Source organism: Branchiostoma lanceolatum, chromosome 2 (genome assembly GCF_035083965.1).
Source record: "Branchiostoma lanceolatum isolate klBraLanc5 chromosome 2, klBraLanc5.hap2, whole genome shotgun sequence".
Taxonomy (NCBI): domain Eukaryota; kingdom Metazoa; phylum Chordata; class Leptocardii; order Amphioxiformes; family Branchiostomatidae; genus Branchiostoma; species Branchiostoma lanceolatum.
The window spans coordinates 8,949,318-8,972,095 of NC_089723.1; the positions used below are offsets into that span (position 1 = coordinate 8,949,318).

A 22,778-nucleotide genomic window follows, 5' to 3' on the forward strand; every position below is an offset into this window, starting at 1 on the left:
AATATGCTACTATAAACGTGTAAAATGTTACGCCTCCATATAACAGCAGCTATCCAACTATTATAGATATTTTATGCAGTTTTAATAGCTCGTTAAAGCCAATATTAAAAGTACCAGCGACTTTGACAAGATATGGGTAATCAGGGCAAGAATTCCGGGTCACCGGAGGTCATCAGGAAACAAGATATGGGTAATCAGGGTAAGAATTCGGGTCACCGGAGGTCATCAGAAAACGCGGAAACGTGTTGTGGTCATCAGCTGTCCTGTCCTGGGATGGAACGTGTGGAGTGGACGATCATGAAATAGCTAGTTTGTTCCTAAGCAGAGAAGAAGAAGGGAAGAACGTATTTCTTTTAGCTATGGAGGACTTGAGGAAGAGGCTGGATTTTGCGAATCCATCCATACAGAACCAGGTAAGGTGCACCCCTCCCCCTTTCTTAGTTTTGTGCAACCTGACAAATATAACAACACTTCCAGCAGCACGCAAGCACAAGTCATCAAGAGTTAAATACCTTGAGACAATCAACCAAGCGTAACCCAGCACCAAGAGACCACGTCTAGCGATATAACAGACTTAACAATAACAACAACCACAACAACAACAAATATTATAATTTGCAACATTCACTGACGAATGCCTAGCCAAGCAAAACTGATTCATATCAGGAAATAGAAGCAAACCTTTATAAAACGACAACGAGGAAATGCTGTTACTTGTTTGCAGATGAGAAATATATGATTGTCAATATCATAATGTTGTTGAATGGAAAGAGAACAAATATGATGTCATTGTTGTGATACTGTCTGAATGCAGGCTGTGGCCAGGTTGTACCAGCAGGTGGTTACAAAAAAGGGGAAAACTGCGATCACTGCAAGCACACCAAAGGTAACTGACTCTTGGAATTGGTTTTATTATTCTAATCAAATATCCTGCAACAGGTTTTCCTAATTACCTGTAATGTTATATCACATTTGTTGAAATAAGAAGTAAATATTGCTAGAAAAGATTTTGAAAATGACATAAAGAATCAGGTTTCTACGAGATTGAATTGTTGTAAAAATTGTGAAAGCGAATTGAATGAAAGTAAAATTGACCCTTATGTTACAATGAGAGTATTTGTATCATTGTCTTTCAAGGCTGTTTCATTGCAACATTAGAGCTGTTTCAGCCTGGAGTCCAGCCTTGTTAGCTTTGGCCCACTACCAGTATCCGCATGCCGTTGCTAGCTGTTGGCCGCTAGCGGACGTTGTGAGTGGGCCAAAGCTAACAAGGCTGGACTCCAGGCTAGAGCTATTTACCACTGACAAATGTTTAATACTTAAGCCCCCCTCTCACTGGACCCGTGGCACGCTGGCGGCGGCGCTGCGGTCGATTGAATTGACAAAGCACTCTACGAATTTCATAGACAAAAAACAAATATTTTTAAGCTTAGTGTGTTTTGTTGTCTTTTTGGTCATACTTGTAAGTTTTGAATGATTATAAAGTCAAGGTAACACAAATCCAGTTTAGGACGCAGCGACACCGCCAGCGTACCGCGGGTCCAGTGAGAGGGGGGCTTAAGCAACAGGGGGAGAGGCAGCATTGAAAGTCAATGACAAAGAAACAAAAGTTGTAACAATAAACTTGTTTGTTTTCAAATACAGATAGCAGAACTGTCCCTCCTGTGGGATAAGAGTACTGATGCTGACCCTGTAGTCAACTCTGCCTGCTGTGAGGCCCTGGTAACACTGGTGTACCAGAGACATGCAGAGTGGGAATATGTCCTTAATGGGCTACTGAATATTGTGCCCTCTGGGAGGTATGCTGTTTGCTTTTTCATCTCTCTCTCTCTCTCTCTCTCTCTCTCTCTCTCTCTCTCTCTCTCTCTCTCTCTATATATATATATATATATATATATATATATATATAGAGAGAGAGAGAGAGAGAGAGAGGCTAGGGTAAGGGACAGGACTACATGGAGGATCCTCCTGGAAAGCAAGGGGCCAGTTACTGGCCTGAGCACGTAGGCAGGTAGGCAGGCATATATATATATATATATATATATATATATATTTCCCAAGAGCTATAATCATAGAGTGGAAATCGTTGCCTCCAAGTATAGTCTTGCTAGCTAGTTTTAAAGAACACTTGCGGTTAGATGTGCAAAGATTAGACAGGTTGCAGTGTAATATAACCAGCTGCTGCTGCTGTACCTGTTCTGCACGCCTGCCAAGCTGGTGTGTTATGCAAAAGGACAGTTATACTGGCTACATAGATACAGATACAGAATATATAGCCGTGCATTTTGTCTGTTTGTGCAAGTTGTCCCTAAATCAGGATTCGCAAATCGGGATTCACCCATGCACAGGGATTGATCCATAATCCTAGTATGAACAGGGTCTAACTGCTCTGTGAAAGTACATAATGTATCTGATTTTCTATTGCCATGCCTAAATATGTATGATTGAGATACTTAGTATGGCGACAGCACAGTTGGCATACTTGTAGTTGATTTCAAGGTTGATAACCATGTAATCAGTTCCGAGAAAGCAGGCATCTGACAAGGAACATGTTTAGGGAAAATGTTCTATTGCAGTTCATGTCAATTTCATTTGGGGTAGAGCTTACATGGGTCTTCTGAATGCATGCCACATATAGCTATACATGTAATAGACGCTGTGCATGATTGGTTGTACATGATTTGTTGTGCCTCTACCTAAGTTGTGTTTATTTTTACAGGAATCTAACAGCTGTTCTGAAAGCTGTCTCAGACTTGCTGGTATGCCAGGTGCTTGGCTGTCTGAAGAAGGAGGGCAGCTACAGCTGTCCATTTCAGATGAGGTAAATTGTAGCATGATTGGTATTAGTACTTCATGTACCCACCCAGACTATGAAAGCAACTAGAAATCAGCTAATGGACTTTCCAATTGTGTTCTATATGTGCTCTATGTTGCAGTCTCTTCATTTCCTACCCCAAAGAGAAGAGGTACAAGAAATAGAATAATGGGTACGGTTGCAATGTACAGTACATTTTCTGGATCTGTCCTCTCACCAAAGTCAATTACCAGTAAATCCTAACTTAAATGGACCCCAACTTTCAGTCGCAACACCCAGTCTACCGTCATGCTTTCCTTCTTTGTGAACTTTTATGTTTTAAGGCTTAAAATTTCAATGTATTTTCATGTATAAATGGTTTATTCAGGAATTGACACATACAGAAATTAAAACAGCATTGCAGCCGATGTTACCTTTTTTAAAGTAAACCGGCTGAATTATGTAGTCTTAAAATTCAAAGTACAAAAGAGCACACTCAAACAATCGGAAAATATTCACAAAATACCAAATGTACAACCAACAGTAGCACATATAACAGATTGCACCTTACAAATTGGTGTTTATGTGCACCCCCTGGTGTATTTCAGGACCCCTCCCCACCCATTCATCACCATTGTTGTGAACCGAGCTGACAGCTGGCCACTGTTGTTGGAGCAGGTCAGCTACCTGTTCAACCTGGGGGATCACAGGTTGGTGATGTTCACTTGTGATGTTTGACTAGTGAAAGTGAATGAGAACACTGACAGTCATCTTCGACTTCGAAACACTACCAGGAGAGTCTAAAGTGCTGCTGGTGTCAAGACGGCAAACAGGTCTAGAACTATCAGCAGCACAGCTTCTACTAGTTCTAGATCATGATATATTAATCAATAGCATCTCGGGCCCATTGTTATGTGCTAGAATACCGGATGTGTATTATGTAAGAGATCACTACAAATCTTTTTATGTCATGTTATCTTTATGTCTGAAAGTAGAGTACCACAAAAATCTTTTCATCTTATCCAGTTGTAAAGATTGATTTGTCTGTATATAGATATTGTTTATCTGGGTGTCTAACCTTCATAAGTGTAGACTACTACAGTTCTGAGGAAGACAACATTTAGATTTTTTTTCTGATTCCGTGTTGGTCACGGCACTTTATTAAATGTCACAGAACATTGTACAATGTGTGGCTTATATTAATTTTCTAGCAAAACTATCAAGATGGTGTCCAAATCTAGATATAATGAGTTCGAAGCTGACATTGCAAAGTAATAGATAATTTTGCAACTAACAGCAGTTCATTGTTGTACCGAAACTTGTTTAACATATGTAAGTTGTATCCAAAAATGATGTGATGTACAGTGAGAGATATAGAATGACTAAACAAACTTTCCACATAATCCCATAATGGTTAAACAATTTTACAATCAAAGAAAAGGTGCTCTATATATTCTATAGTATCGCAAAAAATACACTTATTATTTTCTACAATTCTGATCTTATGCAATAATATTCTGGTTGGATATATATTATGCAATATCTTCCATTGCATGCTTATAAGTTTGGGTTCTTTAGTGGCCAAGGAAGGAGATTTCCACAGTACATCCCAAGAAATAGAGTGAAAAAGACAACATTAGATTTGTTTGCAGAAAGAATGTAACATACAATAGCCCTCAAGGAAGTTGACTGTATGTCTTGTTTGTAGGATCCAAGCCTATGTACTGGCCATGCTGGAACCCTTCCTGAAGTATGTGTTCCTTGAGCCCTCCCACTCGGTACAGTACAGTCAGCTCAGACTTGGGCTGTGGAGAAGACTGCTACAGATATCCAACAGTGCAGAGGTGTCACAGGCACAGGGCATTGTTAGCTTCTTGGTTGGACTCTTACCATCAATACAGGTAAGTTTCAGCTTCACTGTTGTGACATTATAGCCTTAATCTTAATCTTAATCATACTGGACAAAACGCCAGTGGGGCATCTCGTCCAGGGAGGATTGGTGCACAGCCTTTTATCTTTTTTGTCATTTTGATGTTGCAAATGTCACTTTCTGTTAACAACACTCTATCTGGACCAAATTTTTGATTAAACAACTCCAGTCTTTGCCATTGAATGAATGAGCAATCCACTGCTTCTGTGATGTCACATTATGTGTGGGGGGTGGGGGGATTTTGTTAGTTGGGGGGGTGCACTGTAGTATGCGACATAGACTTTCTGCAACATGTTCTATCTGCATAACATGATTTCACAAAAGTCCAATGTTTTGTGTAACATTGGAGATTATTATTTGTAGTTCAACTCTGATCCAGAATGTCTTCTACTGACCCAGATGAACTGTCAAGTTACATTCTATCTGGATGTTGTAACTGTTCAACATTTTCATTTTTCAGCTTGAGCCCAGTTCAACACTACAGGAGGGTCTGTTACAGGTGGAAGACCTGGTCACCCATCTGCTGAGACACGAGGGAGAGTTTGTACAAGAGAAGACAACAGTTGCCTGTATCTCCTAGTCCTGACACACACTCTACTGGTACAGGGCAGTGATATCACATCAATATTGGACACTGTTCTCAAGATTGCAGATGATGAACCTGAGGTACATAACATGTGTTTAGAGCTAAATGTCCTGACACACGCTCTACTGGTACAGGGCAGTGATGTCACCTCAATATTGGGCACTGTTCTCAAGATAGCAGATGATGAACCTGAGGTACATAATATGTGTTTAGAGCTAAATGTCCTGACACACACTCTACTGGTACAGGGCAGTGATGTCACTTCAATATTGGACACTGTTCTCAAGATAGCAGATGATGAACCTGAGGTACATAATATGTGTCTAGAGCTAAATGTCCTGACACACACTCTACTGGTACAGGGCAGTGATGTCACCTCAATATTGGACACTGTTCTCAAGATAGCAGATGATGAACCTGAGGTACATAATATGTGTCTAGAGCTAAATGTCCTGACACACACTCTACTGGTACAGGGCAGTGATGTCACCTCAATATTGGACACTGTTCTCAAGATAGCAGATGATGAACCTGAGGTACATAATATGTGTCTAGAGCTAAATGTCCTGACACACACTCTACTGGTACAGGGCAGTGATGTCACATCAATATTGGACACTGTTCTCAAGATAGCAGATGATGAACCTGAGGTACATAATATGTGTTTAGAGCTAAATGTCCTGACACACACTCTACTGGTACAGGGCAGTGATGTCACATCAATATTGGACACTGTTCTCAAGATAGCAGATGATGAACCTGAGGTACATGATATGTGTTTAGAGCTAAATGTCAAATTTGGAAGTTGTTATCTACAAACACAGTATAGGCATCCTCACTAGATAGTTTTAAACAATGCTTGCAGCTAGATGTGCAAAGGTTGTTCTCTCTCTCTCTCTCTCTCTCTCTGTCTCTCTCTCTCTCTCTCTCTCTCTCTCTCTCTCTCTCTCTCTCTCTCTCTCTCTCTCTCTCTCTCCAATTTTATGTCTTTTTATTCCCCATCATATGGGGGTTAGACGTGCTTTTACACATGGATGGGGAATCGAAGCCCCAGAACTCCTCATCAAGTGCAAGTCTTTTTTGTAGCAAGAGTTTTTACGGCTGGATGCCCTTCCTAACGCCAACCCAAACCCTACTGCTGGGCATAGGACATGGGAAATATGTGTATGATAATAATAATAATGGTTTATTGGTCAGAAATTACCCGTGCAATGGCAGCCAGTGCTGAATTGCTGCAGGGTTCACAATCACATAATACACAACAGATGCATATTTGCCCCACACTTGCACATTGTAGAACTGTCGGAAGGGTCTGGGCAGCTGCCATTTGTCGCCAGCAGGTGACCTCAATACGACCTTCCCCAACCAAAGCCAGGTACCCATTCACACCTGGGTGGAGTGAGGAAATTCGTGTAAAGTGCCTTTCCCAAGGGCACAACATTGGGGCATAGCAGAGGTTTCGAACCTGGGATCTCTCGGTTCTGGGCGAAACACCCTACTGATCGCGCCACACAGTGCCACAGTGTAATATAACCAGCTGCCTGCAAAGCTAGTATGTTACACCAAAGGGCAGTTATACCGGCTGTATAAATAGAAATAGAGGCAAAAAATAACCTAATTGTCATCATTATCCCAACATGTAACGTTAGTAGAATACAAAGCCTAAACTGTTCAGCTGCTATGAAATGCTTTAATTTGTCACAGCTAGATGTTAAAGTTCCAAGCAACTTGCAACACTTCATTTGAACGAATTGTTTTTTCTAGACCAGTTGATTTATATCCACATTTGTATTTGTTCCTGTATTGGTATGTACAACTTTCAGGCAATATAGCAGATACCGGTGCTGAAATTTTTGTACTGTTTTTCAGGTTTTGCCAGGAGATGTTTCTTTTGTCATTCTCAGCTGTCTGCTACTGAAGGCACCTGCAACACATGTAAAGACTCTGCTTGAAATAGGTAAGGAATTTTGTTTGTATTGCATACCCGGTAAACCGCATCAAGGCGTAACACACCAGGTTTGTACTGAAGAGTACAAGCTGCATATCCGGACAGATTTATATGATCCACACACACCGAGAAGGGACCCCTACTCTTTTTGATAAGTGTGTTGGGTTCTTTAACGTGCTTGAGGTGTGGCTCTCCTCAAACACGGGACCTCCATTTAACGTCCTATCCGAGGGACGTCCCTAACCTAAGCTAGGTACTCATTTTCACCTGAGTAAAGTGGGGAAAGTCGTATAAAGTGCCTTTCCCAAGGGCACAACGCCAACGGGACAAATCAGGGAACCCCAGATTCGAACCTGGTATCTCTGGGTTCTGGGGCCAAATACCCTGCCACTACGACACCGCGACGTCACATATTCCCTAGTGCTGGAATACATACATGGCAGTGATGTTGTTTTTTGGTTTCAGTACATGAAATATTTTAACAAAAGGTAGTTAGTAGAACATGCAACTCCGCAGATTAATCGTTTGAATTTCATACAGTGCCTGAACTTTCACTCAAATGGTTTCTATTTTCCCTCCAGCCATGAGTGTCACCAACCCTGACACTACTGATGCAGGGATAGTCCGAGTTCTTCTCTTCCCTCTGCTACAGTGTGTAGCTGGGACAATAGGAGCGTCAGTAGGAACAAAGGAAACTGGAAAGGTGCAAAGTATAGCAAGAGAACTTTTCAGTCGTGTTGAGGAAACCATCAGAAAAGAAACTAGTACGTCAACAGAACAGGTTAGAACTGATTCTATCATCCCTTTCCAACCAGTTAGAATTTCATCTTCATTCATTAAAAACATGCCTTCTTGTTATAGATTTTGACAAGCACTAAGCCTATGTGTGGTCTTGTCATGGCCTGTCCTTAGTGCTGAATGCCATTCACACTAACATTGGTATCTGTCCTTAGTGCTGAATGACATCCACTGTGACATAGGAAACTGTCCCTGGTGCTGAATGACATTCACATTGATGCAGGTGCCTGTCCTTGGTGCTGAATGTCATTCACACCGACAGAGTCGGCAGTCCCTGGTATTAGAAACTATTCACACTAACAAAATTGTCTGTCCCTGTTGCTGAATGTCATTGACACCAACACATGTGTCTGTCCTTAGTGCTGAATGCCATTCACACTAGCATAAGTGTCTGTCCTTGGTGCTGAATGCCATTCACACTAACAGAAGTGTCTGTCCTTAGTCGAGAATGCCATTCACACTAACACATGTGTCTGTCCTTGGTGCTGAATGCCATTCACACTAACATAAGTGTCTCTCCTTGGTGCTGAATGCCATTCACACTAACATAAGTGTCTCTCCTTGGTGCTGAATGCCATTCACACTAACACATATTGTCTGTCCTTGGTGCTGAATGCCATTCACACTAACATAAGTGTCTCTCCTTGGTGCTGAATGCCATTGACACTAACATAAGTGTCTGTCCTAGTGCTGAATGCCATTCACACTAACACATATTGTCTGTCCTTGGTGCTGAATCCCATTCACACAAACATAAGTGTCCTTCCTTGGTGCTGAATGCCATTCACACTGAGAAAGTTGACTGTCACTGGTATTAGATGCTATTCACATAACAGGCATGCCTGTCCTTGGTGCTGAATGCCATTTACACTCACACAAGACTCTTAACCTGGTGCTGAATGCCATTCACACCAACATGGGTTTCTGTCCTTGCTGCTGAATGCTATTCCCACCTACTCTGTGGTCTGTCCATGATGCTGAATGCCATTCAATACACATATGCTTAGGTATGCTTTGCCAATTGTTGACAGCACTAAGCTTGTAATAAGTATATGATCATTACTCTTTCCCTTTGCAGGTTGAATGTCAAAAGGTCGTTGACCCCTGGTTCAATCTGATGTCATCTACCGCCCTATTGGTCACCCACCTCCAAAGAGACCCTAATGCTGCTTCTGATTGGCTGAAGGCTGTCCAATCAGGACTGAGGGAGTGCAGCACAGTTCCAGACCATGTTGTTTTGGTTGTGTCATCTCTAGTGCTCAGTCCCCACACAGATGTGCTCTATCCAGCCTTGGAGGTGCTCACAGCACTAGCTCAGACTGATGTAACAAAGGTATTTCATCTCAATCTATACAGAAGCATATAGTCCTCTTGATATTTTCATAAGCAGCATAACTTTACTGTAATTCTTGTTTCTTTCACTGTAACTTTATGTTCACAGTTTTCACAGTCACCTCTATACCGTGAACTTATCATCACAATGAAAAAGCATTCGTCTTTTGCCCCCCTCCCCATCTCTCTACATCAACAAGCGCTTAGTATAATACGATATCCTACTACTTCTCCTCCTTCCCTACAACATCACCAACTTTTTGTGCATTTGCTGCCACCGTGAAGTTCAGTAAAAATGTCTATTTTCCTTTCACCTTGAAATTTTGCTACCGTGAAGATAGTGTGAAAAACAGTATACAACTGAATTGTAAATGTTTTCAGTAATTTATTTGCTAGCTAGAAAAATGAGCCATATGAAATTGATACACAATAAGTAACTCAAAGAGTTGAATATATTATGGAAAATCTATTTAGTTGCTTGAGTACCTATATTGTGTATCTTATTACCTGGATGTCTAACCTCCGTCAATGTACAATGTCATGTATGTATGATGGTTCCAGGCCCCCTACATGCTGTCCCTGTTGCTGTACAGACTAGGGAAGGAGACTGATGCTGAACTCCACATGAAACTGCTGTACACTGCACCAAGGATGGCCACACACAAGGTAAAGAGGCATGAAACTGCTGTACACTGCACCCAGAATGGCCACACACAAGGTAAAGAGGCATGAAACTGCTGTACACTGCACCCAGAATGGCCACACACAAGGTATAAAAGAGGCATTACCTACACAAAGTATTATACACTTTGAGAATAAATGTTCAGTATTCGAGATGAAGGCAAAACATGAATTTTTCTGCTCTGTTTCATGTACACTTCAAACTTTCATAGGTTTATGTGACACAAAAGAAATCAAACAACTGGGTAAATTCTCTAAAACGTCATCTAGTTTCTTTATTCATTTTGTGTAATGCAGTGTTCTAACTGGATGTCTAACCTTCATCAACGTTTCATAGGATTAGTGTTGGCAGTCATATGTATGACGTGACTTCTGGGTAGGTCTGACTCTAACACATGTATCATGCAATGACGACATTTTTCAGGTGTGCATTCCTCCAATCCTGAAGACTCTCCAGGTGCTTGGAGCCCATCCTCACCTCAGGGCTGTGTCTCTGAGACTCCTGACATCACTCTGGGAACAACAGGTTTGTTACATGTTACTACATATATACACAATATATCCTGTAGGAGCCCATCCCCACCTCAGGGCTGTGTCTCTGAGACTCCTGACATCACTCTGGGAACAACAGGTTTGTTACATGTTACTACATATATACACATATATCCTGTAGGAGCCCATCCCCACCTCAGGGCTGTGTCTCTGAGACTCCTGACATCACTCTGGGAACAACAGGTTTGTTACATGTTACTACATATATACACAATATATCCTGTAGGAGCCCATCCCCACCTCAGGGCTGTGTCTCTGAGACTCCTGACATCACTCTGGGAACAACAGGTTTGTTACATGTTACTACATATATACACATATATCCTGTAGGAGCCCATCCCCACCTCAGGGCTGTGTCTCTGAGACTCCTGACATCACTCTGGGAACAACAGGTTTGTTACATGTTACTACATATATACACATATATCCTGTAGGAGCCCATCCTCACCTCAGGGCTGTGTCTCTGAGACTCCTGACATCACTCTGGGAACAACAGGTTTGTTACATGTTACTACATATATACACATATATCCTGTAGGAGCCCATCCCCACCTCAGGGCTGTGTCTCTAAGACTCCTGACATCACTCTGGGAACAACAGGTTTGTTACATGTTACTACATATATATATAGAATGCAACACAGAGTGTTCCATATCACCCAAAGTACTAGCCCGACCGTGGGTAGGATCGCCCGGGGGAGGGCTGGGACCGAGGGTGATGCGGAATACGACGTGTTGTATTTTATTTATGTCATAGCCACCCAAGAAAACACACATTTCAATGCAGAATGGGCCAAAAGTTGAGGGAGTTTTGTGTCCTTGAACAAAAAACTGTAACAACATTGATTCCAACCTCCGAATCCGGTATTCAAATTTTTGACGGCGGCGCAACCGGCACACTCGAAATGCATTCAAAATATTCTATGAAAGCCTGTGTGATACATTAGTGTAGAACCTCGTGTGATAGTTATCACACGGTCCGGAACACCCGTATCAGGCCCAGGTATGACATAAACACATATATCCTGTAGTGAAATTCATAGTCTCTCTTGCTTGGTTCTGTTATACTTCTTGAAGTGAATGGAAAATTGGAATCGTTTTTTTAGTTTTTGCTGTCTTATTTCTTAGTACTCAGCATTTATAAGAAAGAGTATGTTTAGTAAGTTGAATACACACCATTACCTGTGGACTAGCCCCTACTGCAGTGGCCTGTGTGGCTCTAGGGTTATAGGAATGGAGATGGGCACTGCCCCTATACACCATAAAGTTAGGAAGGATTTAAACCTTTTTAGCTGTCTTTTTTTTTCAGGCATAAAATGTAAAGTGACATTTTGGATATAACCAGAAGAGAAGTTTCAGGCATGTTGAATTCATTTCCTTATGAAGAACTTAAACTATTTGCCAACTAAAAAAATTCGACTCACCAGAAATGTAAACTGAATCACTCAGCCCTCTTCAGTAATCTGTGTTACCTAAATGCTCTGAACATGTGGCTTCATGCACGTGCAATGTCAGCAATGGTTATAAAGTTATTGGAAATCAAGTTCAATTTTTGAGATGGCAAAATAGTTTAAATAATTATTCTGTAATGTAATTCACCAACTTTCATGGTGTATGTACTCCTTGTGTAGGATCGCAGCTTTCCTCATCTGCAGAAGTTGTTGCTGTCTGAGCTGCCTGCCAATCAGCCCCCTGCACAGATCCTGGAGATGAACATGGCCAAGGCAGCCTCTGTCAGGGACATTTGTAAGCTAAGGTGCAGAAAACATTATTTTTCTCCTGTTTGCTGTGTGTGAAAACAGTAAAAACATGTTTGGCAAAACATTGCGTAAAGTAACTAAATCTCAGCCACTGTGGCAGAAGATGATAGACCTAGCTGTTCAGGACAGGGTGCCAGTATGAGACATTTACTATTATATACAATATTCTAAATGAATTCCTTTCATTTGAAAAGATGGGGGAGCAATCAGGAAAAATTGTCACTTTGAAATTGAAGGGTTTACTATTATTAAAGACACAGGTACTGAAATTGAAGGGGAAGCTAGTACGAAATAGTAAAATCAGATAACGTAGTTCTACATGTAAATACCTTTAAAGGAGTCCTAAACCCCAGAGGGGGGAGTTATTTTCCAATGGATGGTAATTTTAGGAAGTAGAAATGGATATTTTTTTACAGTATACGATAAAGTACCCACTAGTCCCGTGCACATCCAAAAGCATTCAGTATTCGACTACCAAATTCCCCAGGTGACCCTCAGCCTATGTTTTTTAAAGATGTGCCTGACAATGCCTGACAAAAGTTAGATTACAAAAAGAATGTCAGGGTGGTTAAGAAAAACTCGTCTTGCTATGTGTTCTTTTATATCTTATTAACAATTGGCCTTCTTATTGTGCTTAACCACCCTCATTTGCGCCGAAAATATCAATGTTTAAAAATGTATGTTTACGCATAGGGAATACACTGGTAGGGTCTGCAGGGGTTTAGTGAGTATCATATTGTTTTAAAAAACACACCTTGTGTAATTCACCACAAGCAGAATGATGTACAAAGTCGGCTGATTATGTATTAATTGATACATAATCTAGTGGAAAATAATACCGCCTTCTGGAGTTTAGTTTAAGTTCTCAGTGATTTAATTTTGCAGTAAGGAGAAACTGGAATATTTGCAATAGGTCAAATTTGCAATAGTGCTGTAGTCACATACTGTACAGTAATGGAAACATAAGTGGTTTCAAGTTTGCGATGAAAGGATCACCGGAAAAAATCGTGAACGTAAAACCACCTCAAAAATTTCAAGAATTACAGTATCTTGTTCTTACAAATAATTTCTCTCCAGGGCCCACCAGCATGGTGCAGACTTGTTGCCTGTCCTGTCACAGATCCTGAATGACTGTACGTCGGAGCTGGAGGCCGTGCCGGCCAGTCTGGCCCTAGAGGGGCTCACGGCCCTGTGTCAGGCCGAGGTGGTGGACGTTAGGACGGCCTGGTCAGTCCTGGCCTCCAAACTACAGGCAGACCAGAGGTGGGTTTGTAGAATAGCTCCACAATAGCTGATATACATGTTGTTGCTTTGGAAAAATAGATAGTTTTTCAAAGATAATATTAATTGTTTACTACCGCTGCATCATTTGTTTTGAGTTATTATAGTTATGGTGCAATCTTATTTTTCATGTAATCTATGTATTGTTCTAATCATGCTTATAAACCCATATGGGGTGGGCAACATTGTCACAATACACAATGATAAACTTTCATTCATTCATTCATTTATATATGCCTGACAAGCCTTGCAGGTTTCATCAGATGCCATTGAATTTTACAACAATGTACAAAGTGTCCCAACTTTGTTCCATTTTCTAGACCCCTGGTCCTAAGTCATGTCTGTGAGCTGTTCTCCCTTGTACCTGCTCTTGCCGTCAACACACCAGAATATGTGGTAACCCTTGAATTCTTGTTGTTAACCTAAAATGATGGTTTAAAATCTAACATGAACATGCAGACTCCAGAATTGCTAGAACTAATGGCCTATGCCCAAGGATAGGCAGTAGGCCTACTAAATATGAGAACTGATTATAAATTCTGTCCATTAACAGCATTTTGTCTCTTTGCAGAAATTTCAGGAACAGATTACTTTTCTCCTATGGCAGCTGATCAAAAGCAAGGTAAATCAGCAAGAAATAATTGTACTGAAACATATTTAATACTTTCACGATAATGTTAAATCATATTATAACAAATTGTAAAGATATTGGAAATGTTTATAATTTGCTAACATTGTGCAAATAGTATTAGCAGAAAATTAACAAAAAGACTTGATGAAGATGCATATTAGGGTTAACGTTTAAAGTTAACTGTAACAGATCTAAAAAGTTTCTGATTCTTTCATCTACAGAGCCCTGTGGTTGCTGGTGCTGCATTTGCTGCCTTGTCTCAGTACAGTCCAGAGTGCTTCAGAGTTGCACATCTTCCAGAACCAGTGGGTCTTATATCTTTGTATTTTTTGTTTGTTTCTTTTGCATAACCAGTTAACCACCTTTAGGCATAACCACCAGGTTTGTATGGTAAGAACTGGAAGAGCACACGTCCAGTTTTGTACGGTAAGAAATGTAAGACCAGACATCTGCCTTCTGCAAGGATGAAAAGTCTAGTTAGACAATCCTAGCAATTATTGTTACATAATTTGTAACAGTAAACTTATTAAGCTTAACAATTCTTCAATCTGTTGTTGAAGCTAATTTTGTTTATTTCATTAAGGTGCGTCCTGAGAAGAAAACACCGGAGAAAGAGGATGGAGATGAGGAACAGGAGGAGGAGGAGATGACAATCCCAGGATCTTCTTACACAAAACTCATGATGATGGTGGACAACATTAAAGTCTTGGAGAGTAAGATCCTACTTCTTGTTAAGAAATCATATCCGCCTCCACTGTCTCGAAAAAAGAACCCAATAAGTTAGAATTAGAGTAGAATTGGTTAGACTAGAGTAGTCACATGCTATACTGTTTGTCTATGGATCCTTTTCATGTTACATGTACTTGCAATTAGCCTACGTATACGGGCAAGAACTTGCAATAAACATTTCTATTATCATATTACTATAGCAAGGCTATCAGACTCTCTAGTTTTTAATTTTTTCATCCCAGTCATTGATTGGGAGTCCATGTTGTTAATTTTGGTCATTTCCAGCTTACAAAAATACACTTTCTATCAGTTTTATGTCAATAAGGCATGAAGTTCAGATTTTTTGTACTGACAGTGGGAAATTTTTGTAGTCCCAACAAACAAATTACCATCCCAGGACGGGTCCTGGAGAGAGCCTTGTACTATTATTATAGTAAAACTTTACATAACATTGAATGCCATTAATGTTTTAGCATCAAATTTAGAAATTAGGGGCATAACATTTTGATTCTATCAAGGATCAACTCTAGGCATTGAATGGCCATGTTGCTGGGCCAGCAGGCACGAGATAAAGAAGTCACAGGTTTGATTCCCAGCTGGACGTAGTGCTCTTGGGAAAGGCACTCAACACGACTCTCGTCACTCCATCCAGGTGTAAAAATGGGTACCTGACCTTGGTAGGGGAGGTAAAAGGCAATGGAAGGAGAGGGTTGGGCTCTGCCTTCCAATTGCATACTCTGGACACAGTTAACATGAAAGTTAATCTGTGTTCAATTGGTAGAAGTCATTCTGAATGGTGTTTAAACTGTAAACACCAACACAGTCAATTGGACTTACCCAAATTTTCGACTGATCAGCTACAGTCTTTGTCAAGGAGTGAACAATCCACTGCTTCTGTGACGTCACGTTATGCAGATGAGACACGTGACTTGGTGAGCAGTGGATCATATGTTGCAGAAAGTCTATGGCGCCCCCTCAGCTTTACAACCGGGCTTTACAACCATCCCTAAACAGAGACGGGGGGCGCCATAGACTTTCTGCAACATATGATCCACTGCTCACCGAGTCAAGTGTCTCATCTGCATAACGTGACATCACAGAAGCAGTGGATTGCTCCTTCCTTGACAAAGACTGTAGCTGATCAGTCGAAAATTTGGGTAAGTCCAATTTATTGTGTTGGCGTTTACAGTTTAAACTCCATTCAGTCTGGATACAGTTGTTTCATGATTTACTGCCCTACTACCTTAATAAAGGATATAAGACTGTAGACCTACTGTTTACCAAGTCAATTTTTTTCAGATTTTGAAAAGTTCCTGAGTTCTTTGGTCCAGCATGAAATGGCCAACATGCCACGAGGGGTGTACCACTCTGCGGGGAAGGGGCAGGCAGGCAGAGGTGCCCAGAACCGAGCAGTCGCAGGTATCCCAGCATTCATGCTGAGGCAGTATGAGAGGAACAAACAGCCTGGGATGCAGCAGGGGCTGGCAGGTATATTTCTCTTACTACACTACCAAAAATGTTTTGTCTTATTTTTCTTGTTTTCTTGTTTTTTCTTAAGGGGAGGAAGGTTTTCTTACATAAATTTAAGAAAGTTCGAGAAAAATCAAGAAACACTCAGCAAAATCTATGTATGTTAATCCTTGCATGAAGAGTTTTATTCTTGTTTTTCTTAAGTGAAGAAAGTAGTTCTAGTATAAAGCTCACCTACAAGAATCTTCTGGAAGTTTAAGTAAAACTTTCTTTTTCATTCTTCACACAAGATTCATTTCTTGTTTGGTCAAATGGAGTATTTTATAGAATCTACCCATAAGATTTTTTTTCTTGCCATGTGCCCATTTTTTCTTAAATTTGATTTCGCTAAGAAGAATATTCTTGAATTTTCTTGATGTTTCTATAGTCTCTGTCTCTAGCCTCCAGCAGGCCCTCTTACGGGCGTATGAATCGTAGAATTTGGCAGAAAAAGGAATAATTAGCCAGTAGAGTCAGTCCACGGTGAAGATCACATTTCACCCGTGTAGGAGATCACATTTCGCCTGTAACAGAGCCTGCAAGTGAAACCCGGGCAAATATTCTCCCAATAGCCGGCGTAGTTAGTCTGGTAGAGACTAGATATGACCTATGTGTAATTCTTGCATAGGGCTGTTTAGCCATAGTCAATGCTGTAGGGTTGATGTGAATAAGGATTTTATCATGGTCAATACTGACCGACGGATGCCATATATATACTATATAGTCTCTCTACTGACTAATCCTGCAACCATGAAAGATTTGTGTATTATTATTTGTTTTTCCCAGAACTATGGTGGAACTTACTTGCCACAAGTACTGTAGGGGCATCTTCATTAGATAGCTCTCAGCAATGCTTGCAGCTAGATGTGCAAAGGCTAGGTGTGACAGGTTGTCCAATCGACAGTGTAATAAAACGCCAATAATTATTTGTACCTACAAAGCTGGTGTTACGCTTAAGGTTAGGTAATATACTATACAGATACAGATATAAATCTATCTTGTAGCAAGAAAAAACGTAACAGGCCTCGTTTTTACCCTTTGCTGAATCTGATTGACAGAATCCCTGAATTCCTTTTTTGGGGAGACATGTTGATCAAGATGAAAACTGAAATCATTGTTTTGTATCCCCGTTAGCTGGACTGCTGTGTTGCTATGACTACCCAGTACAACTAGACGGTAGTGGCGCTCCTGTCAGGAGACATGTGGTGACCAGGGGCAGAATGTACCAAAAGATGTTCCAGACTCTTCTTAATGAGGTATGTATTTTACATGAGGTGTAAAAGGAATGATTTTACATGTCTCAGTAAAGTTTGTTTATATATCATGGATGTCTGAGCAATTCAGGGCTGAATCTCAGGTCCCTGCTAGTCTATAAAACTGTGAGTACCAAATAAAACTCATTGCTATATTGTTGTTGCCTGGATATGTTATTATCATCATGAACTGCACTCTACTGGTAGTCTTAAGAAGCACATTCTGCAATTGGTTATGTCTAGTAAATAAATACTTAGTAGGCATCACCATGCATGTATGTTTCACTTGTTACATGTACATAGTAACAGAGAACTGTATCATGGCAATCTTGTCATATTCAGTCTACAGCGATTTAAAACATGATCACAATGGTCATAAAGTTATCTAGAATCACATTGGACATTGTCAGTCTCAGAATTCACATGCAATGTACTTGTTGCTTCAGGTCCCCTTCCAGCACACAGAGTGGTCCCGTCTGCTGCCCCTCCCCCAGGCATGGGCTGCTTTCATGGACAGAGTCTACCATGCAGTTCTAGAGGTGAGACTAAGAGATGAGACTATTTATATAAACCTGTTCATACCAGGCTTCATGAATCAGGATTAACCCTGGCACAGAATTGATCCAGATTCACAAAACCAGGTACGAGTGGTCTGAATCCGGCTCTGGGGAAGGGTCTTAAGCTTGGTTCACCAAGTCCAACTCAGGAAGTGGATTCAGTGGATCAAATTGTAATCAATCCTGTGCCTTGATGAATCCAGATTCGAGAAGCCTTATATGAATGGGATCTATGTTAGCCAAAATTGAATGTGAATCGCACTCTTGTTTTACATGCTGATTTCCTTACATGCTGATATCCTGTACAATTGTCCAATCCAAGTATGTGTACTAAGTATCCTTACACCACTATTGCTAAATGCTAATGATTATGTCTGGTAATATGAATCATGTTGTTCAGGGCCGAAGGGCAGAACTGGAGATGCAGAAGAAACACCAGACTGACACAGAGGAGGAGGTCAAGTACAAACAGGACGTCGCCTGGCTGTGGTGAGAACTCAGCTCTTTCAGTTTTCAGGGGGTAGTTGTGTTTGTCTGTGAATTTGCCTAGAAACGTGTCATTACAGATTAACCCCCTTGGCAGTTTTCGGAATCTTTACAAGTGAGGATTTAAAAAGGAAGTGAAGATTTATTCTCTTTAAATTTGTCTGTTTGTTTGCTTGTATTGTATAGCCGATGAACCAGGGTTGAACTGATTATCATTTCATTGTGTAGTAAACTTTTTTTATGTTTTTTTTTTCATTCCTCAGGGTCAGGGACAAGCTTGTTGACATCATAAAGACTGCATCAGTGTAAGTTAACATCTAATCTACCAATTTGCATGGGGGGTCAGATCTTGTCTTGGAGTTCACAGTCATGTGAATTCATAACAGTAAGAAGCCCAACAAAACTAGAGTTAGGTATTTGTGCCACATACTTCAGGTTTGCTATGTTAGTTTAGCAATTACAGTGTCTTTTTATAAATATAAATTGGTATTGAATTTTTCTTTTTATTTATTATTATAATAAGTTGATTGTATGATAGTTGTGTGCCAATTTGTTAAAAATAGAGAGAATGCTAGTGACCCAAAAAAGCACCCCTCCCAATAAAATAGCATGGCGACCCTGTGACATCACAATTCAAGATGGTGGCCACCATACATGCCAACAGATCCAACAAAGGTTTGCTAAGCAAACCTGTAATTTTTGTAATCTTTTATCCTACAGAGGCAATCCCACAGCCCAGGCTAACTCAGTGCTGGCGGTGGCAGGTTTGGCCGGCACAGTGATGAGGTACATGGCCAGTCTAGGTGCAGAGGCGACCAGGATCCAACAGGAGGCGTCGGAGCACAACAGCTGCCCCCACTGGCTGGGCATGCTCACCGATCTCCTGATGTGTGTGGCTGACTCGAAGTACAAGCCAAAGGGAAGGACACTGGGCCTGTTCCAACAGGTAGGGTTATGAAAATCTAATCTACAGATTTGAGGAAACATACATTAAAAGAAATTACAAAAGTATAGCCAAAACAAGTAACATTTTAAGTTTGCCATGTAAATGCTATCAAGGATATGGCTTTATCAATTAGGACATAGCTTGATTGAGTGATTGAGTGTGTGATTGAGTGAGTGAGTGAGTGAGTGAGTGAGTCAGTCAGTCAGTGAGTCAGTCAGTCAGTCAGTCAGTCAGTCAGTCAGTCAGTCAGTCAGTCAGTCAGTCAGTCATAGGTTTTTCTGTCTCTTTTGCACGATCCAAGACCTGTACACTGTCAGGTGACCACCTCAGACTACATATTAAGGACCACCTGACCACTTTTTGGTGGTTCCTTTAGTTAGATAATTTTTCCTGATGACACAAGGCTTAAAAGATCCTGCCTGTAGAGACCACCTGTCCACAAAGACCAATGTTTATCAGTCCCCTGAGTATTCTTCATAGGCAGTTTTGTTTGTTTTGCAGAAGTCCCAGGGTGGAGCCCCATCATGCAGCATGTTAGCCCGTGCCTGCAGCAGTCTGGCCTTCTCTCAGCTCATCCCTGTTCTCGTCACAAACAACGTGGAGCGCATCCGCCACATGATCCGCATCCTGGTCTCCGGGTTGCCAGGGCAACCGCAGGCAGACGAATCCTCCGCGGTGGTGTTCTGCCATGGAGTGGGGCTGGGGATGGTGCTGGCCAGGTGTAGTATAGCGTACAATTTATTTTGACTTGTAATGTAGCACATACTGTTACTGACAGTAATTCTTGTCTCTTTCACAGACTGTAACTTTCTGTCACTGTTTTCACGGTCAACTCTGTACTGTAAACTCATCATCACCATGAAAAACTTGTTCTAACTACCGTAACGTTAACTTTATATGATTATGATTCCTTCACACATCCATTCTGTAAATCACTTGCCCCCACCGAGAAGATAAAGTTCAATGTCCAGTTTCCTTACACTGAAATTTTGCTACTAACTGTGAAGATAAAGTGAATTACAGCATTTATGCCATTTGTTTGCAAATCTTAGATAAACCATCTGAATTCCTAAGACTGCTGACAAACCCACCTGAGACAAGATAAGGCAGAAGATAGTTTGAAGGGTTGATGCATCTTGAAAACTGCAACATAAAAGTGTTTATGACACCAACGAAAATACAAGTTGACATTTTCTTATTATCTGTAATAGGAATAGTATCATTCAGAATGTTTGCTTCTCAAAGGAATGTTCTTTCTGAGCCGCAAACCGGCTGCCATGTTCATTGTGACGTCATCGGGAGAGTAAAGTTACTGATCATTATAATGTAATTACCTGGTGGGAAGAATCAAAAGCTTGAGGTATGATGTATTGATCGATTGATGTTCAATAACGTCCGAAGGGTGTGTGTCTAATAAATGTAATTTCAGGAAGTCTTTTAATTTTGATGTCATTGTTGTCTCATACACTTTAACCTGTCAAAGAAATCTGGTGAAGATTCTGGATCTAACATTTAGTCAGGACACGCTCCAGGGGCTGGGGGTCACCAGTAATGACTGGAGGGTCTATGCCGAGAGCAGACCAGCCTGGCGAGCCCTATGCATGTCCGCAGCCGCCATGCATCAGACACTGATGCCTGCGAATGATTGATTGATTGATTGATTGATTGACAGATAAAAAGGGTCACACAATAGGTAAGACAGGACAGTTGGACGAAAGGAGTATGGAGGAGAGAGTAGCGTGCTTAGTCCAGTGGTTAGCGGCCTTGCCCCGGGTTCGATCCCGGCTAGGTCGGTCATCCGACACTCGCGCTACTGGAAAGGGTCGCAGTCCTTAGGACGGGACATTAAGCCGTGGTCCACTGTTCATTGTGCTTGTTGAAAAGAGCTAGGGAAATTTTCCTGGTACAGTGTTTATAGTGTCTATCTTCTCTGTCACGACCAGTAGAAGATTAGCTTATCTGTTCATTGAGTTCATTTGGGCTAAACAGTTGGTTCGAGATCACTTTCCTTTCCTTTTATGTGAGTGTGGAAGAAAGATCGTTCGTCGGCCACGGCAAATCTTGTGTGTCTGTCTTCACTTCATCCCGAAGTCCTGAATGTCTCTTTTCTCCACACAGGCTGTACGATGAACACTTCAGCGATGTCACCGGCAGGGAGGGAGCCCTGCTGCTGATGAAGACTCTGGCTCAGTTGGGTTAAGGCGGCCCAGGAAGTATTATTCCATACATATCAATACATATCCTGTAACTTTCGATAGCCTTGTCGCACCACGATGAAACTTCACACAGTTTTAGAACTACTTAAAACGCATTGAATAAATTATACTTAAGTTTTTCTACAGCTAGATTTTGGGTTAGAAATACACATTTTGGTTAAAAATAGCTGTGTATTTCATGGGTTTACGCGCGCAGGCGGTAACACCAACTTTCATTATGATATTTTACAAGAAGAGAGCTAACCTCATACAAATCATTTTTGTCCGAGGCTATTTTGTTTAAAATGACGATTAAATTATTTTTTTGGGTCAAAAACATCAGAAACCACTATTTTTGGGTCATATTTTGTTAAAAATTCGCCCCAGTTTAAAAAAATCAAAATCTATGCAAAATAGCCCCGGACAATTTTGATAAGAAAGCTATAATGAAGAATATTTGATTACTCCAAAGATCAAGTCTGTTGTTTTGAGCCGCGCGTAATGCCGTAAAACTCATAACCCGATCTCACACACGCAGCTCGTTGTCTCCTGCGAAATCCAACACCTGTGACGTAACGACCGTTCCCTTCGAACACCATATCGAACATATAGAACCCCCTGTTCTATTTGGAACACCTCCGTCAAAAGAGCGCTAGTAGGACTCGGCGCGGCACATGTTCGTGGAGGAGACCTTCCAAACCATTTGATTGAAACATTTAGAATGTAATACAATCCAAATCATGGCCTATAAAACAATTTTGTACATATAACGTTACGTACACCTGAGATATATATGATTGGCCAGTGGAAT

General features: G+C 41.0%; 2 protein-coding genes across 4 annotated transcripts; both read left to right on the forward strand.

The window, feature by feature from the left end:
• The first annotated feature begins 202 nt into the window (after window positions 1-202).
• LOC136427380 (focadhesin-like) lies at window positions 203-5,386 on the forward strand. The gene is made up of 7 exons (XM_066416208.1): window positions 203-413; window positions 815-886; window positions 1,645-1,799; window positions 2,720-2,821; window positions 3,403-3,504; window positions 4,503-4,695; window positions 5,185-5,386. Exons 1-7 carry the CDS (start codon window positions 360-362, stop codon window positions 5,302-5,304), a joined length of 798 nt encoding a protein of 265 aa, XP_066272305.1. The 5' UTR covers window positions 203-359; the 3' UTR covers window positions 5,305-5,386.
• A 44-nt stretch (window positions 5,387-5,430) lies between these two features.
• On the forward strand, window positions 5,431-22,773 carry LOC136427381 (focadhesin-like). Of its 3 annotated transcripts, none has more exons than XM_066416209.1 (20): window positions 5,431-5,846; window positions 7,180-7,267; window positions 7,840-8,039; window positions 9,135-9,389; window positions 9,950-10,054; window positions 10,494-10,595; window positions 12,252-12,376; window positions 13,458-13,643; window positions 13,982-14,057; window positions 14,233-14,283; window positions 14,514-14,597; window positions 14,876-15,005; window positions 16,321-16,509; window positions 17,665-17,786; window positions 18,230-18,322; window positions 18,741-18,829; window positions 19,090-19,131; window positions 19,547-19,772; window positions 20,274-20,491; window positions 21,891-22,771. In XM_066416209.1, exons 1-20 carry the CDS (start codon window positions 5,514-5,516, stop codon window positions 21,970-21,972), a joined length of 2,796 nt encoding a protein of 931 aa, XP_066272306.1. In that variant the 5' UTR covers window positions 5,431-5,513; the 3' UTR covers window positions 21,973-22,771. The 3 variants fall into 3 exon arrangements, with proteins under 3 accessions (XP_066272306.1, XP_066272307.1, XP_066272308.1); XM_066416210.1 differs by lacking the exon at window positions 5,431-5,846 and adding an exon at window positions 5,872-6,074; XM_066416211.1 differs by lacking the exons at window positions 5,431-5,846; window positions 7,180-7,267; window positions 7,840-8,039; window positions 9,135-9,389; window positions 9,950-10,054 and adding an exon at window positions 10,061-10,158 and having other exon boundaries at window positions 21,891-22,773.
• The last annotated feature ends 5 nt before the right edge of the window (window positions 22,774-22,778 follow it).

Excerpts from the sequence above, each read along its gene's own strand:
- LOC136427381 (XM_066416209.1), top strand. The coding sequence starts at position 5,514 with ATGTGTTTAGAGCTAAATGTCCTGACACACACTCTACTGGTACAGGGC. Across the intron at positions 18,323-18,740 it reads TCTACCATGCAGTTCTAGAG|GGCCGAAGGGCAGAACTGGA; the intron begins GTGAGACTAAGA and ends CATGTTGTTCAG. Across the intron at positions 19,773-20,273 it reads CACTGGGCCTGTTCCAACAG|AAGTCCCAGGGTGGAGCCCC; the intron begins GTAGGGTTATGA and ends TTTGTTTTGCAG.
- LOC136427380 (XM_066416208.1), top strand. The coding sequence starts at position 360 with ATGGAGGACTTGAGGAAGAGGCTGGATTTTGCGAATCCATCCATACAG. Across the intron at positions 2,822-3,402 it reads AGCTGTCCATTTCAGATGAG|GACCCCTCCCCACCCATTCA; the intron begins GTAAATTGTAGC and ends GGTGTATTTCAG. Across the intron at positions 3,505-4,502 it reads TTCAACCTGGGGGATCACAG|GATCCAAGCCTATGTACTGG; the intron begins GTTGGTGATGTT and ends TCTTGTTTGTAG.